At 55.4% G+C, this 16663-nt stretch overlaps 1 protein-coding gene across 2 annotated transcripts; it reads right to left on the reverse strand.

Moving 5' to 3' along the window:
- Nucleotides 1-554: 554 nt before the first annotated feature.
- Nucleotides 555-15371, reverse strand: Mag (myelin associated glycoprotein). Of its 2 annotated transcripts, XM_051162695.1 has the most exons (11): nucleotides 15288-15371; nucleotides 14281-14353; nucleotides 13790-14158; nucleotides 11625-11921; nucleotides 11006-11263; nucleotides 9327-9587; nucleotides 3638-3925; nucleotides 2212-2308; nucleotides 1806-1905; nucleotides 1470-1514; nucleotides 680-827 (listed from the first exon to the last, which is right to left on the reverse strand). In XM_051162695.1, the coding sequence occupies exons 2-10, from the start codon at nucleotides 14324-14326 to the stop codon at nucleotides 1482-1484; spliced, it is 1749 nt and encodes a 582-aa protein (XP_051018652.1). In that variant the 5' UTR covers nucleotides 14327-14353; nucleotides 15288-15371; the 3' UTR covers nucleotides 680-827; nucleotides 1470-1481. The 2 variants fall into 2 exon arrangements, with proteins under 2 accessions (XP_051018651.1, XP_051018652.1); XM_051162694.1 differs by lacking the exon at nucleotides 1470-1514 and having other exon boundaries at nucleotides 555-827.
- Nucleotides 15372-16663: the final 1292 nt, after the last annotated feature.

Consider the following 16663-nt stretch of genomic DNA (forward strand, 5'->3'; position numbering starts at 1 on the left):
CACTTGGGAGGCAGAGGCAGGTGGATCTCTGTGAGTTTGAGGCCAGCCTGGTCTACAGGGTGAGTCCAGGACAGCCAAGGCTACACAGAGAAACCCTGTTTCAAAAAAACAAAAAACAAACAAATGAAACAAAAAACCAAAAACCACAGAGCCTTTCTTGCCTAAGTTCCTTATGGTTGTGGGATTTTCCCATAGAAACTCTCAGAAAAGTAATTATCAATGTTGTTTTTGTCCAGTGTTTTGTTGCAGCAAAAAGAAAAGTTACAAATACACGCCCTTTCCTCCAAAGGATAGGTCTAGACTAGTGTTTGACATCAGGACATTTATTTCATGTCCCTTTTATACAGGTCCCAGGGCCAGGTAGGGGGGACAGGAGACCAGGAAAGGGGTAGCAATAAATAACACGGACAGACAGAGCACCCCAGAGCACCCCTCTTAACAGCTGAGGTTAAAAGGAGGGTAGAGGGGAGCTGTAATGTGGGCATGGGGTGCTGGCAAGAAGGGGCAGCTGGGGAGGAAGGGGAGGTCCCTAACTATCGCCCGCCTCACCCCTTCCTGCCCCCACCCCCACCGTTTTCAAGAGGAAGGGGAGCCCACAGCCAGTGGGGGCCAGCGAGGGTCCTGACGGGGGTGTGAGCCACGGGGGCCAACCCCCAGCTTCCTCACTTGACTCGGATTTCTGCGTACTCAGCCAGCTCCTCCGTCAGGGTGTAGCTGTCCTTGGTGGGCCGTTTCCCCAGGTCAGAGTGGGAATAACTGAGGTCCAGTCCTGAGGGTTCCCCCCGAAGGCCCAGCAGCCTCCTCTCAGATCCCAGGCGCCTCTCGCTCTACAGAGAGGAGAAGACGACCCATCACCAAGGTCCTCTCTGACCTTTTCCATCAGAGACTGGGGGTCCTTGGCACTTTTTTCTCAGGAGTCACCAGCTTAGGGCGGTCCACAGTCACGGAGTCCCACTTGGGGTAGAAGAAGGCTTTGCAATGCTGACACCACGAACACCAGTCTTCTCATTGCTAACCTTGACAATTGTCTGGGAATCCTAGGCTCCAAGATGGCCTCTTTGAGAAATTAACCTTAGAGGGTGCATGACTTAACCCGAACACTTCTCTAGGTGAAATCTTGGTTGGACCACCCTTTTGGAAAGTTAAACCTTTCTCTCTTTGGATATGGCAGAGTTAATCTCGGCTGAGGAGATCTTGGTCCCCCACCCCCCCCCCCGGACTCCCTGTTTCCCCAGCGCTGATACTCCTATCCCCCACCCCACCAGCATTTGAACACAGGATAGGGCAGTGGCCACAGACAGGAAAAAAGGAACAGCAAGGGGACAGAAGAGACAAGGCCAAAGCTATTGAGCAAGGCTGGGATTAACCAAAGAGTGCCAAAGACGCCTGGCTGAGACACACACACGCACACCAATCCCGAGGCCCAGCTAGGGCCAGGAGGCTGGCACACTGAGGCCCCCGGAACCTACCTCCTGGGGCTCTCAGTGGCATTCCCGAGTAGAGACCTCTCTGGACTATTGAGGAAGGAAATGTAGTCACAGGCACAGGCAGAGAGAGGGTGGGGCTGTCCAGGCCCTGCCCCCTCAACCCGCAGCCCGCCCCGTCCCGCCCCCCCCCCCACAGCTTCAGCAAGGGGTCTCCTCCCCCAAACTCCAGCCCCAATCCAGCCCTCCAACCTTTCCCTCCCCGCCAGCCCATGAAACTGGCCTCCCTTCTGCCCTGGCCTCACAGACCTCTCCCATCCCTGCCTCGATACCTTGTCGTTCCCTAGCTAGCTGGGAGCCACAGGGGTGCCCGTCTCTCACCTCATACTTATCAGGTGCCCCAGAGATTCGGAATTCTGGGCTGTACAGGACGTGAGGGTTGTCTCCCGCTGAGAAGCTGGGGCTCTCTGTGACGTTCTTTCTGCAGGAAGGCGCGAAACGTCAGTTTTGCTCGGGGACAGCTTTACCCAGGGGCCACCCTCTACACACACACACACACACACACACACACACACACACACGGCTTCCTCCCTTCCCTACATCCAGGCCTGCTGCGCTTGCTGACGGGCAGGGAGCACCAAGCAGGCCAGGAGGCCATTGTCCGCGCAGCATCTGCCCCACCAGCACATATAGAACCAACCCCTGCTTGCTCACCCCAGCCTTCCACAGTCTCCTACCAGCCCGCTTGGAGACGCCACATCCCCACATCAGCCTGGCAGGCACTCACTTTCTCCTGGTCTGTGTGATGTAACACACGATGGCAATCAGGATGGCAAAGGCTACCACAGCACCCACAGGCCCGATCTTGGCCCACATCAGTCGGTCTAGGGACAGAGAAGAAAGGACCAGGAAGCATGGCTAATTGGCATGAGGGTGCCTGCGTTCTCAGGGTACCCAAGGGAGTGAGAGGCCAAGTTTTTAGGCAGCCTCTGTCCACCACTTACAAAGTAAGGGATGTTTTGTTTTCTGTCTCGGTCCCTTTTTTTAGTACTGGAGTTTGAACTCATGGCCTCCCAAGCCCTGAGTAAATGCTTGACTCCTGGGTCCCAGCCCCTCACTGGGGGATTCTAGGCTGGGGCTCTACCACTGAGCCACACCCTAACCCCTCACTGGGAGATTCTAGGCTGGGGCTCTACCACTGAGCCACACCCCAGCCCCTCACTGGGGGACTCTAGGCAGGGGCTCTACCACTGAGCCACATCCCAGCCCCTCACTGGGGGATTCTAGGCAGGGGCTCTACCACTGAGCCACGCCCCAGCCCCTCACTGGGGGATTCTAGGCAGGGGCTCTACCACTAAGCCACACCTCAGCCTCTCACTGGGGGATTCTAGGCAGGGGCTCTACCACTGAGCCACACCCCAGCCCCTCACTGGGGGATTCTAGGCAGGGGCTCTACCTCTGAGCCACACCCCAGCCCCTCACTGGGGGATTCTAGGCAGGGGCTCTACCACTGAGCCACACCCCAGCCCCTCACTGGGGGATTCTAGGCAGGGGCTCTACCACTGAGCCACACCCCCAGCCCCTCACTGGGGGATTCTAGGCAGGGGCTCTACCACTGAGCCACGCCCCAGCCCCTCACTGGGGGATTCTAGGCAGGGGCTCTACCTCTGAGCCACACCCCAGCCCCTCACTGGGGGATTCTAGGCAGGGGCTCTACCTCTGAGCCACACCCCAGCCCCTCACTGGGGGATTCTAGGCAGGTGCTTTACCACTTAGCCACGCCTCCAACCCTTCATTGGAAGATTCTGGGCAGGTGCTCTACCACTAAGCCAGTTACTTTTTTTTTTTTTTTTTTTTTTTTTTTAATTTTGGTTTTTAGACACAGGGTTCCTCTGTGGCTGTCCTGGAGTCACTTTGTAGACCAGGCTGGCCTTGAACTCACAGTGATACGCCTACCTCTGCTTCTGCCTCCCGAGTGCTGGGATTAAAGGCGTGCGCCACCACCGCCCGGCAACTAGTTACAATTTTACTAAGTTGCCTGAGCCGGCTTAGAACTCAGCCTCCCATGTAACTGGATAACCTCTTTCGCTGTCTTATTAGTCTACGTAGCTGGCGCATGCTCACTGGCTTGATCAGCGCTCATAGGCGTGGAATGAAGACAAGCGGGGCCCCCCTCTTTCCTGTGGCTCCTACCCCCAGGTCACATCACTCACGTGCTCCTTGGAAGGGCAGCTCGAGGCTCTGGGAGCCATAGAGGTTCCTGGAGGTACAGATGACCCGGGGTGGGGCCTGGGCCTGACCCCGTAGCGTGAGGATGCTGGTTAGCAGGAGGCCGCTGCGCTCTGAGTACACGAACTCTCTCTCTGTTTCGTTTACCGTCACATTGCGGGAAGGCAGCTCAAAGGCCACCGAGGGTTCCGGGTTGGATTTTACCACGCAGAGGCACTGCACCGTGTCTCTGGCCGCAGCACAGTGTGACTCCAGCAGGATTATGGGGGCAACTGCAAGATCAAAACCAAAGTCAAGGGTTAGGCTGGGCCTCCAGAACTCCTTGGTAGGAGCAAGGCCAGGTAGGTGAGCTAGTTCTGTGTGGATCCTAGCCCAGAAACGTGGAATTCCCAACGACTCTGCAACCCTGCCCACTGCGTGTTCTCCCTTCATACTAAACACAACCAGGCAGCAACATGGGCCCTCACGGGCCGCGTTAGGGTAGGTTAGACCACCCCAAGCATTGACATACACTAGCCAGCACTGGGTGTGATAGCTCACGCCTTTAGTCCCAGCACTCCGGAGACAGAGGCAGAGGCAGGCAGATCTCTGTAAGTTCATGGCCAGCCTGGTCTACTCAGAGAGTTCCGGGACAGCCACGGCTACATAGTGGCCCCCCAGGCTCAAACAAACAAACCCACCAGCCTAGACCGACATCTGTACCACAGTTCGACAGCTTCAGGGCCCCTGTGCTTGATGAACGTCATGCTGAGATTCAAGAGAGATAGAGACTTAAGTACAAAACGGCAGGGTCTCGGAAAGACACTTGTTTCCCACTCTGTACCTGAGGAAGGCACCAAGTTCTAATAGAAACACGCATGAGCCACTGTGACATCCAAGGACTCTTTCTTTTTTTTTTTCCCTCCCATACCACAACTTTGGTTTTTCAAGACAAAGTTTCCCTGTGTAGCCCTGGCTGTCCTGGACTCACTTTGTAGACCAGGCTGGCGTCAAACTCACAGTGATCCGACTGCCTCTGCCTCCCGAGTGCTGGGATTAAAGGCGTGCGCCACCACGCCCAGCAAAATTTTTTTTTCACTTCTTTTTCAGAATAGAAGTTATATTAGAACATTGAGAGACACTTTCTGTTTGTTCTTGAGACAGAGTCTTTCTATGTAACTATGAATAGCCTGGAACTTTGCGACTTTCTGTCTCTCAAGTGCTTACAGACTTGAGCCACCATGCCCAGCTAAATGATGTGTGTGTGTGTGTGTGTGTGTGTGTGTGTGAGAGAGAGAGAGAGAGAGAGAGAGAGGGAGAATTGTGCATATGTGCAGTTGTGCGTGTGTGCACATGGATGCCAGAGTGTGTATTGGGTGTCTTTCTCTATCACTCTACACTTGTTTTTTTGAGACAGTATCTCTCACTAATCCTGGAGCTGACCAAATGGCTTGCCAGCAGGTCCTTGGAATCCTCCTGCCTCTGCTCCTACTATCAGGATTATAGGTGCCTGCTATCACCAATAGCTTTTCTCCTCCTCCTCCTCCTCCTCCTCCTCCTCCTCCTCCTCCTCTTCCTCCTCCACTTCAAACATGGGTGTATGTAATTTGAACTCCGGTCCTAACCCTTGTACAGGAAGCACACTGAGCCACCTCCCCAACCCTTAAATTATACTTTAAGACTATGTTCTTTACCTGCCTTAAGCCATCTGACACTTCTCTGCTGGTTCTAGACTACGTGCTGATACTGAGTAAATTCTGACCCAAATTCACTCTCATGGGCCAAGACTGTCACAGCACACTGACTACACTCATTTTTGAGCCCCGAGGAATGGGCCAGAAACAGTGATGGGCAGAAAATCACCGGAGTCGATACATCTGCACCTGGGGTGGGTAATTCCAGCTGGAGTATCAGCGCACATGTCCGAGCAATAGGCCCCACGTACGCCCTGCTCACCGCGGTCGTGTGGGATCAGCTCAGCCCCGAGGAAGTGAGTAACACCAAGTCTGAAGAGTAAAAGAGGAATCCAGAAAGTTCCTGATACACTGCCATTCAGGGCATCACAGTCAGCACTCTGGTGGCAAGTGTCCACTCCGGGAACTTAGCAAGAATCTGTTTCAAAAATGAAGCTGGGGTGTGGCTCAGTGGTAGAGCCCCTGCCTAGAATCCCCCAGTGAGGCGCTGGGGTGTGGCGTGCTAGAGCCGCTGCCCAGAATCCCCCAGTGAAGGGCTGGGGTGTGACTCGGTGGCAGAGCCCCTGCCTAGAATCCCCCAGGGAGGGGCTGGGGTGTGGCTCAGTGGCAGAGCCCCTGCCTAGAATCCCCCAGTGAGGGGCTGGGGTGTGACTCAGTGCTAGAGCCCCTGCCTAGAATCCCCCAGTGAGGCGCTGGGGTGTGGCTCAGTGCTAGAGCCGCTGCCAAGAATCCCCCAGTGAAGGGCTGGGGTGTGGCTCAGTGGTAGAGCCCCTGCCTAGAATCCCCCAGTGAGGGGCTGGGGTGTGACTCAGTGGCAGAGCACCTGCCTAGAATCCCCCAGGGAGGGGCTGGGGTGTGACTCAGTGGCAGAGCCCCTGCCTAGAATCCCCCAGTGAGGGGCTGGGGTGTGGATCAGTGCTAGAGCCGCTGCCCAGAATCCCCCAGTGAGGGGCTGGGGTGTGGCTCAGTGCTAGAGCCGCTGCCCAGAATCCCCCAGTGAGGGGCTGGGGTGTGGCTCAGTGGTAGAGTCCCTGCCCAGAATCCCCCAGTGAGGGGCTGGGGTGTGGCTCAGTGCTAGAGCCGCTGCCCAGAATCCCCCAGTGAGGGGCTGGGGTGTGGCTCAGTGGTAGAGTCCCTGCCTAGAATCCCCCAGTGAGGGGCTGGGGTGTGGCTCAGTGCTAGAGCCCCTGCCTAGAATCCCCCAGTGAGGGGGACCCCTGGGTAAAACTGGTACCTCACCTGTGTATTGAATCATGTCAAAGGGCTATATGTATTCAAAGAACTGGGATTTTAGGGATGCCTGGCTTTGACATCCCAACTCTGCCATCTACTGGCTGAGTGTGGGCAGTGTGCCTTCAAATAGGTACCCAGAGGTGGAAGGAGTTGCAGGGAGCCTGAGGGAGCGCCTGTGAGGGATTGTTCTTAATTGAGGTAAGTGAAGAAAGGAAAACCCACCCTGAATATGAACCACGCTTGTTCATGAGGTGCCCACCCTCCAATGAGCGAAAAAGAGAGATGGAGGGAGAGAGAGAGAGACAGAGAGACAGAGCGAGAGAGCGCACAGGAGCCTGGCATTAACTCATCAATTTGTGCTCTTGACTGTGCTTGTGATGTGACCAGCTCCTTCAAGTTCCTGTCAGTATGATGTCCCTGCGAAGACAGGATGTGGCCTAGGAACACGGGATAAATGAACATGGCTCCCCCCAAAATCGCTTTTGTAAGAGTGTGAACAACATACCATCGACACTGAAGACAGTTAGATACCCACGCTGGCCTCAGGCTCCCTAGTAACCAATGGTAACTTGGTGATCTTTCTGCCTGCACCGCCTGGCTGCTGGGATTGAGGGTTGGGGGGGGGGGTGCTACCATGCGAGGCGTATGCAGCACTGCGGATGGGACCCAGGGCTTCATACACACTAACTAGGTAAGCACCGTACAAACTGAGCTACCTCCCCAGTCCCTGAAGAAGGGGGAGATGCTGTCAGCTCACAAGCACCTGTGGGACTCCAAAGACATGCAGATGAGTGCATATGACATTGCTTAGCATCCCAGCCTAGTATTTACGTCTGCATAGCAAAGAACAAGCTTTGGCCGCAGTGACAAACACCCACCTAAGTCCCAAGGAAAGGCCAATAGAACAAAATGCTGGTATCTAAGAATGCATTGGACTCCTTAATTTCATCTGCACAGTCTTTTTACTTGTGAGGTGTTTTTGTCATCTCCTTTTGCAGAAAAGGACTTGGGACTGGGCGTGTGACTCAGTGGTAGAGCCCCTGCCTAGAATCCCCCAGTGAGGGGCTGGGGTGTGGCTCAGTGGTAGAGCCCCCGCCTAGAATCCCCCAGTGAGGGGCTGGGGTGTGGCTCAGTGGTAGAGCCCCCGACTAGAATCCCCCAGTGAGGGGCTGGGAGTGTGGCTCAGTGGTAGAGCCCCCGCCTAGAATCCCCCAGGGAGGGGCTGGGGTGTGGCTCAGTGGTAGAGCCCCTGCCTAGAATCCCCCAGTGAGGGGCTGAGGTGTGGCTCAGTGGTAGAGCCCCCGACTAGAATCCCCCAGTGAGGGGCTGGGAGTGTGGCTCAGTGGTAGAGCCCCCGCCTAGAATCCCCCAGTGAGGGGCTGGGAGTGTGGCTCAGTGGTAGAGCCCCCGCCTAGAATCCCCCAGGGAGGGGCTGGGGTGTGGCTCAGTGGTAGAGCCCCCGACTAGAATCCCCCAGTGAGGGGCTGGGAGTGTGGCTCAGTGGTAGAGCCCCCGCCTAGAATCCCCCAGTGAGGGGCTGGGGTGTGGCTCAGTGGTAGAGCCCCTGCCTAGAATCCCCCAGTGAGGGGCTGGGGTGTGGCTCGGTGGTAGAGCCCCTGCCTAGAATCCCCCAGTGAGGGGCTGGGGTGTGGCTCAGTGGTAGAGCACCCTCTGACATGTATAAAATCCTGTGTTCCATCCTAGTCACTGTAAAAGCTGCAGTTTAGAGATCGGTGCTGTGGGCCGGGTAGAGCTGAGAAGGAAGCCAGGGGAAGTTGGAACAAGGAGATGCCTTCTTTGTTCAGTAATTCTTGGACAGCTTGAGGAAAAGGATTAAGAACTGGGACTTGGCTGCTACCATGTGTAGGGACCACAGGGGTAAGGTTGGGTGGAGTGGAGGGAGTTGTCCACAGAGAGGTCAGGCCAAATGTTAGTTGGCAGTATAATAGTTACTTCCACTTCCAAGATGTTAGCTTATACACGTGTCCTTAGCATTCCTCTGACAGCGCTGTGTCTGCTAACAAGCTCGGCATCCCCTTTGGTCCCATCCCCCACCTCCTGAGAGCACATCGCAACAGCTCACTGTATGAGCTCAGCGTAGTCAACTCTAGGCAGTGCAGAGTAGAGCCAGATTGCCTGGGTTTCTCTCTCTCTCTCTCTCTCTCTCTCTCTCTCTCTCTCTCTCTCTCTCTCATTTTGTTTCTTCAGACATGGTTTCTCTGTGTAGCCTTCCCTATCCTGGACTCGCTTTGTAGACCAGGCTGGCCTTGAATTCACAGAGATCTGCCTGCCCCACTGCCTCCCGAGTGCTGGGATTACAGGCGTGCACCACCACACCCTGGCTGGGTTTCATTCTCAAAATCTGCCACTTTTTAGCTGTGTGATCTTGAGCAAGTGTCCTAATCCCTCGGGGCCTCAGTTTACTTGTCTGTAAAGTGGGCATTTGATGTCACAAAGATGAAATGGGTCCCTGCGGCTCATCTTAACTCTATAGAGGGGCAGTAACCACAGGATCCTGAACTACCATGGTCAGAGGCTCCTCCCACTTCTAGGATGCTGCCACTTGGTGTCCTGCAATGGGAGTTTCATTTTCCTTAGTGTGGATTCAGCTTTCCTGCTGTTCCCCCATCTTTATCCGGTGTCAGGGCCAGACAAAGTTGGCTGTGGGGACGGATGCATGGGTGCCTCCCAGTCATCCAAGTGTCCCCACTAAGCCACGTGGTGAAAGTGGTGCAGGCGGGGGGTAGGGGGTGGGGAGGACACTTACACTCCACAGACAGGTTGAAGGCGGTGGCTCTCTGGCCATACTGGTTCTCAGCCACGCACCAGTACTCCCCGTCGTCCTCGGGTGTCACGGCAGGAAGTTCCAGCTGCAGCTGACTCTCATAGATGACCGTAGCTAGGATCTGCTTTTCTTTGAAGATGGTGAGAATAGGGTCCGGGTTGCTCTGTGTGGAGCACAGGATGGAGACGGTCTCCCCCTCCACGGCCACCACTGTCCCGTTCACTGTGGGCTTCCAAGGTGCATCTGGGGGCGTGGGAGGGGGGGCAAGGCAAAATATCAGACCCCGTGGGAACTGCTCCATCTGCTGGCCAACTCCTACCACCAACAGTGACCCCCTGACACACCCATCCAGTCCTGGTAGCATTACTTACAGGAACATTTACATTCTGTAGGCAGAGAGCCTGATGTTTTTTAATTTTTTAAAATACTGTTTATGTGTTCTTTTACTTTTGAGATAGGCTCCTGTCACGCAGACCTCACTGATCTATTATTTCACTATATAGTCCAGACTGGCCTTGAACTCATGGCAATCCTCCTGCCTTGCCCTCCTGAATGTTGGAATTACGTGTGTGTGGTCTGGGAGCCTGTCTTTGGATGCTGGCACTACCTACCCCTTCCCAGCTGTGTAGACCCCATGTCTTGTTTTGTTTTGTTTTTTTGAGACAGGGTCTCTCTGTGTAACCCTGGCTTGTCCTGGACTCACTTTGCAGACCAGGCTGGCCTTGAACTCACATCGATCCGCCTGCCTCTGCCTCCCGAGGGCTGGGATTAAAAGTGTGCACCACCATGTCTTAGTGCTGGGACTCACTAATGATTCCAGCCCCATAGAATAGGGGTGATCACCCGACACTGGGCGAGAACCTGCAGAGTGGCAGGCACTGTTCTAGCTGAGCAAGTCCCTTATGGAAAGATTCTACATCAGGGAACGTGTCTTCAGCCAGAGGATTTGTGCTGTGGAAAAACCAAAACAAACCCAAGAACCAGATGGTCATGGTTCTAAGCAGGAGGGTCAGAGAAGGCTTCAGGGAGCTGAGCAGGAGGCGTAGGGGATGCCAGGGCCAAGAGCATGTGTGCAAGGCAGTCACGGAGTGCTGAGTGAGTGAGCACTGGCTGTGACTGTCTTTATTATCCCCAGGCCTGGGCACTGTGCCTCAGTACATATTTGTGAATGAATGAATGAATGATTGAATGAATGAATGAATACGTCCATGAATGGCCTGTGTTTGATTCTCAGTTAAGTGTCCCGCTCTGACAACATCTGTCTCCTATTACAACTAGGTCCGTGCAGTGGGGTCTCCTCAGCCCTCCCGTTAAACTACTGCTGCGGCCAGCCAGATGGCTCATCCGGGAAAAGAAGTTTGCTGTCAAGCTTAATGACCTGAGCTGATTCCTGGGCCCCACCCCCGTATGGTGGAAGGCCAGAACTGAACCCCACAAAGTTGTCCTGTGACCTCCACCCAGCATCCTGGCACACACACACACACACACACACACACACACACACACACACACACACAAATGTAAAAACTCTGATCTACAGCTGTCCTTATTTTAAAATACAAGTACGTTCCTGGTGATTAAGGCCAGTCCCTCTGAGCAACACCTTTCCCAAAGTCGTGTTTCCTGCAGGGGGTCTATGGATGCCCCGGGTGAAGACTCACACATGACACTCAGCTCCACCGTGCGGTTGTCCTGGCCATAGGCGTTCTCTGCCAGGCAAGCATAGACGCCGTCCTCCCCCGGGGTCACATCCTCCAGGTCCAGGTACAGGCTCTCTGCCACTGCTTCCCGCAGCACCATCCCATCCCGCATCCAGGTCAGCAGCGGAGGCGGGTTGCTGTCAGCCCCACAGAGCAGGCTGACGTGGGAGCCCTCAATGGCCTCCACAGAGGAATTCATCTCCACAATCACTGGGGGGTCTGAGGCCCGGGGAGGGAGGGGGGTAATGCGGAGGGTGGTGAGCTGGCTGTTCAGATCCAGGCCCGCTCTACAAGCCCAGGCCCCGCCCCCAGGCCCCACCTTCCAGGCCCCTTCTCTGGGTCCTATTCCTACGGGACCCACTCACCCACCAGACCTAGCCTAACTCAACCCCAGGCCCCCCATTCCTCCTTGCCTGCTCAACCAACCTAGGCCCTTCCCCACCCCAATACACCGCCCACCAGCAAGCTCCGCCCCCAGCCCCTCCCCACCCAAGCCCCGCCCACCAGATTCCCTACCCTGCCGCTTCCTGTCCAGTCTCTTCCAGCCCCCGCCCCTGCCCCAGCCCGCACCCAGGCTCACACTTGACGTCCAGACTGGCGTAACCCTCGAATTGGAAGGTGGTGTTGGGGAAGGCGGCCTGACAGCCCAGACGGTGGCCGTTGGCCTCTCTAGTGGGCACAAAGTGTAGCAGCGACACCTGCACCCAGGTGCCTTCATCCTCGCGCAGCCGACCCAGCACAGCGGGCTCCCCCAGCCCCTCGTAGCCCAGCCAGCTCAGTTCTGGCCTCAGCTCCGGGCAGTTGTCAGGCACCATGCAGCTGACCTCCACTTCCCTTCCCGCCACCACTTCTGGGGGCACCACGATGTTCGGGCTGTCTGTATGAGGAGGAGGAAAAAGAGAGTTCTGGAAGCAGTCGCGGGCTGTAGGCATGACCCACCTGTCCAGCTCCACTCCTGGGACCTCCCCCACCCTTTCTCCGTGTTGGTCACGCTTCAACCCCCCCCCCCACGCCAAGCACTGCACAGGGCCTGTCAGGACGCTAGAATAAAGTGACAACAGTACTAAAACGGGTGCTGTTATTTTGCCCACTTTGCTTATGACGACGTTGAGGCCACAGATTCAGAAGCATAAAACTGGCCTCCAGACCTTGTCCCTTGCTTCTGTGACATATGTGAATTCTGTTTCACTACATTGCTCCCTGGTCCCTGTGTATATGCCCTAACCCTGGGTGAGCCGCTGGGTTGGGGGAGAAGAGGCGGTTGGCAGGCTGGGGTGTGTATATGTGAGTACATGATACTGTCCTGTTTGGTCAATATCAACTCGATATTGTGTCAACTCAAATCATCTGAGAAGACGACCGTCAATTGAAACACTGTCTCTATCAGGCTGGCCCACAGGTAAGTCTGTGACGCCATTTTCTTGATTAATGATTGATATAGGAGGATTTAGCCACTGTGGGCGGTGCCGTCTATGGGAAAGCGGTCCTGGAAGGTCTAAGAAAAGTTGCTGAGGGCTGGAGAGATGGCTCAGAGGTTAAGAGCACTGTCTGCTCTTCCAGAGGTCCTGAGTTCAATTCCCAGCAACCACATGGTGGCTCACAGCCATCTATAGTGAGATCTGGCGCCCTCTTGTGGCCTGCAAGTGTACATGCAGGCAGAGCACTGTGTACATAATAAATAAGTAAATGTGAAAAAAGAAAAGTTGCTGGATGTGAGACTGAGGAGCGAGCCAGTAAGTAGCATTCCTCTGGGGCCTCTGCTTCAACTCCTGCCTCCGGGTTCACGCCTTGAGTCCCTGCCCTGGCTCCCCTCAGTGGTGGACTCTGACCTGAGTCTTAACTGAAATACACTCTGTCCTCCTGTGTTGCGTCACATTGATAATTGGCAGAGTAAGACAGGTATGCTACAGGCATGTGTGTGTGTGTGTGTGTGTTTCTGAGATCCACGCATTCTCTGGTGTGCTGCATGAGTGCTATGTGGCGTGGTCTCTTTTGACCTCAGGACTGTATGCAGCCTGACTACTGACCAAAGCCAAAGCCTGCTGGGAAACTTAGCCTATGATCTTTAGTTAGGGATGCCACTCAGAAATTAGGCAGCGGACACCGCGCGTGGTGGCGCACGCCTTTAATCCCAGTGCTCGGGAGGCAGAGGCAGGCGATCACTGTGAGTTCGAGGCCAGCCTGGTCGACAAAGCAAGTCTAGGACAGCCAGGGCTACACAGAGAGACGCTGTCTTGAAAAACCAAAAAAGAAAAAAAAAAAATTAGATAGCCAGAGTCCCTAAAGCCAGGCAGGGGCCTGTATTTTAATTGCCAAACCTGGCCATAGCTACCTACAGATTTTCCCCCCCTTTTCTTTCCCTCTTTCTTTTCTCCCTCTCTCCTCCAGGTCCCCTCTGTCTTTAACTCTAACTGCCTCTAGAACAAGGAAGAGCAACCTCAGAGGGCAGCCAGACTACTTAGTGTCTGCTATGTTAATGTCTATTATCCATGCAGCTCACATGAACACTGGGGGTTTGTATCCAGCTAAGTTGACCTCTTCTGGGTCCGTCATCCTGAGATGGTGGCCCTGGCGCCGCGGACACCTGCCTGCCCTTCCTGCTCCTCCCGCCTGAGATGGTGGCCCTGGCGCCGCGGACACCCGCCTGCCCTTCCTGCTCCTCCCGCCTGCCCTTCCCGCTCCTCTCAGCTTCCCACGATGGCTGCAGCCCCTCGGAGCCCACCCAACCCTGGGGGACCGACTCACTGATGATGTCCAGGACGCTGTGTTCTGAGAAGGTGTACTGGTTGTAGCCGCCCAGGTCCCCTCGGAAATAGTATTTGCCTCCCAGCTCTGGGCTCAGCGTGCTGAGAAGCAAGGTGCAGTTACGTAGGCCCAGGTCTCCCAGCAGGCGGCTACGGCCCTGGAAGCTCTCATGGACCACTTGCGTGCGGGACTTGAAGACCACTGGTGGGTAGTTCTTGGGGTAGGGGCTATTGAAATACCAGACGCCGTGCACCACAGCCGGTCTGAGCTCGTCGGGGAAGTCGAAGCGGCAGGGGATGGACACACACGTGCCATCGAAAGCTGAGATGGACGAGGGCATCCAGGCGCCCCAGTGGCCTCCTCGAGAAGCTGTGGGTGGGCAGGAGCACAGAACTGAGGGACAGAGCCCACCCCACCATGTCCAACAGCTCCCATCAGGGGCCAGTGAGCAGGGGATGTGGCGGCCAGGGAGACGTCTCTCCAGGCATTACCTGAAATCATTATCCAAAACAGCGGCAGTGTGGTGAGGAATATCATCTTGTTCCGCACGTGAGCAAGCTAGGGCTGCGGAAGGACAAGAGCGAGGGTTTAAGAGGCCACAAGGGGCCGGAGAGATGGCTCAGCGGTTAAGAGCATTGTCTGCTCTTCCAGAGGTCTGAGTTCAATTCCTGACAACCACATGGTGGCTCACAGCCATCTGTAATGTGATCTAATGCCCTCTTCTGGCCTGCAGGTGTACATGCAAATAGAGCACTCATATACAATAAATAAATAAATAAATAAATAATCTTTCTTTAAAAAAAAAAAAAAAAAAAAAAAAGAGGCCACAGGGTAGCAGGGCATGATGGCGCACGCCTTTAATCCCAGCACTTCGGAGGCAGAGGCAGGCGGATCGATGTGAGTTCGAGGCCAGCCTGGTCTACAAAGCGAGTCCAGGCTACACAGAGAAATCCTGTCTCAAAATACCTAAATAAATAAATAGGCACAGGAGTGGGTACTGGGCCAAGGTTAGCTGTTGCTGTCAGTCATAAATGCCAGGCCTTGGTGCCTCATTCTGCAATGACCGCCCCATCCCCCGCCCACCCCACCCCCATTCTGCTAGTGCCACAAGCAAGGCATAGCTCCCAGGCATGAAATTAGTCATCCAGGGGGAGGCTAAAGCAAGTTTGCCAAAGTCACGGAGCTCAGGCAGGGGCACAGACACCTCATTGCTGAAGCCAGTACTCCCCTATAGAATAATAGGAGCAACTGTTCCTCAGTGGGAACTGGGGTGCAGCTTCTGTTTGCATCTTAAAGTCCAGAGGGCTGCACAGCTTGCCCCAAGGCCAGTCACACAACTGGTCTGCAGGCTCAGCAGCCATGCAGTGCTGCCTCTGCCTGGCAGTGGAGGGTTAGTAATGATCTAAGCGGAAGCACCCTTGCTTCTCCGCCCCTCAGAGAGTTCCTCTGTGGCAAGAAGTGGGTGAAGAAAAACATTGGTATCTTGTGCACCCCTCACCTCAGTCTCCCTGAGTGGGGAATATCTCCTGATTCCACTTGGAGTGCCCAGTCGACCTATGACACAAGCCACACAGGAGTTAGGGGGCAAAAGCCTGAGCACCCACCGCCCTGCCCTTCTGTGTGTACTGTGGGCGGCGTCCCCGTCATAAGACTATCCGTGTGGTCTCTGGTACCCATGGATACCCAGGATGCTCCCACATAGCTTCAAAGATACTGTACCTCCACAACACCCGGCCCCCCTCAAAAAAAAGCTGGGGTGTGAGAGAACCATGGGGAGGGAAGAGAGTGGCAGCTTTGGGACGAGGGGAGCAGCCAGCGAGTGGTGAGTGGGGTGAAGGAGCAGATGAGGCCTGGGGGTGGCAGGCAGGGACCTCAGCCCCATCAATGACTGGGTTTCACAACATCAGCATTCCCAGCGTGCCCGTGTGAATTCCTGCCGCCCTCTCCCACCCGCAGCAGGCCCTGGGTGTCCCCACTCTCACCAGAGGCCCAGTAGCCAATACAAAAGATCCCTGTTCCCTTGGGGGTGTGGGTTGCCCCATCCTAGGGACCTCCAGGGGGTAGGTGGAGTGTGAGTGAGAACTTGGTCACTCCTGACTGGGCTCCGCGAGGGGCCAGGAAGAGCCAGAAGAGATGGCCCCTTGCCCTCCTTCCGCCGTCCCCCTCCCCACCGCTGCTGGTCTGTGGGTCGCTTGGGACTGAAGCCAGGATTTTGAAGTAGTTGCTTTCCCCGGCCTTGGCTACCCTCTTCCCACAGACGCAGCCGCACGGCCAGAAACATGCAAACGCTAGTAGGAAATGTGACAGCCAGCAAGAACAGACTCGCGCAATGGAGATTCGGAGATCCGTGAGGACACATCCCTGTCCAGAAACCCTTGTGTCTACAGAGAAGCACCTGGCACTGGCCGTGCAGAGACCTGCCTGACTGCCCTCAGTCTTGGAAATGCACATCTGGGCAGTCATGGCTCTGACTGTCATGCACCTACCTGCACACACTGAGGTATGACTACAGAGAGCTCCGCCCAGACATATTTATGGGCGCAGGGCAGCTGTGGCCCTGGTACCTGTGGGTGGAAGGACGAGGAGATACCTAGAGGTGAGGGCCAACAGTGCAGAAGGAGATAGAGCATGCACGCTGTGCGTTCTCCGCTGGGGCAGATTGGGGTGTGGGCACAAGGAACATCAGCTAGGACAGTGGCCTGAAGCTCTCTGGAGAGTCACAACGCTAACATTTGCGAAACAAACAGATCCCATATATGTAGGGTTAGATTTCTACTGGAGAAGCCGGGCATGGTGTCAGTACCACCCGCCATGCCAGAGCTTGGGAAGGCAGGCAGGAGGATCAAGAGTTTAAAACCAGCCTTGGCTACATTA

This window comes from Acomys russatus, chromosome 19, assembly GCF_903995435.1.
Source record: "Acomys russatus chromosome 19, mAcoRus1.1, whole genome shotgun sequence".
Taxonomy (NCBI): Eukaryota; Metazoa; Chordata; class Mammalia; order Rodentia; family Muridae; genus Acomys; species Acomys russatus.

Coding starts and splice junctions, on each gene's coding strand:
- Mag (XM_051162694.1), bottom strand. CDS start 14,326: ATGATATTCCTCACCACACTGCCGCTGTTTTGGATAATGATTTCAG. Junction 9,588..11,005: donor GGTGGAGCTGAGTGTCATGT/GTGAGTCTTCAC, acceptor CCACGCCCCCAG/ATGCACCTTGGAAGCCCACA. Junction 2,309..3,637: donor GCTGCCCTTCCAAGGAGCAC/GTGAGTGATGTG, acceptor CTCTGTCCCTAG/ACCGACTGATGTGGGCCAAG.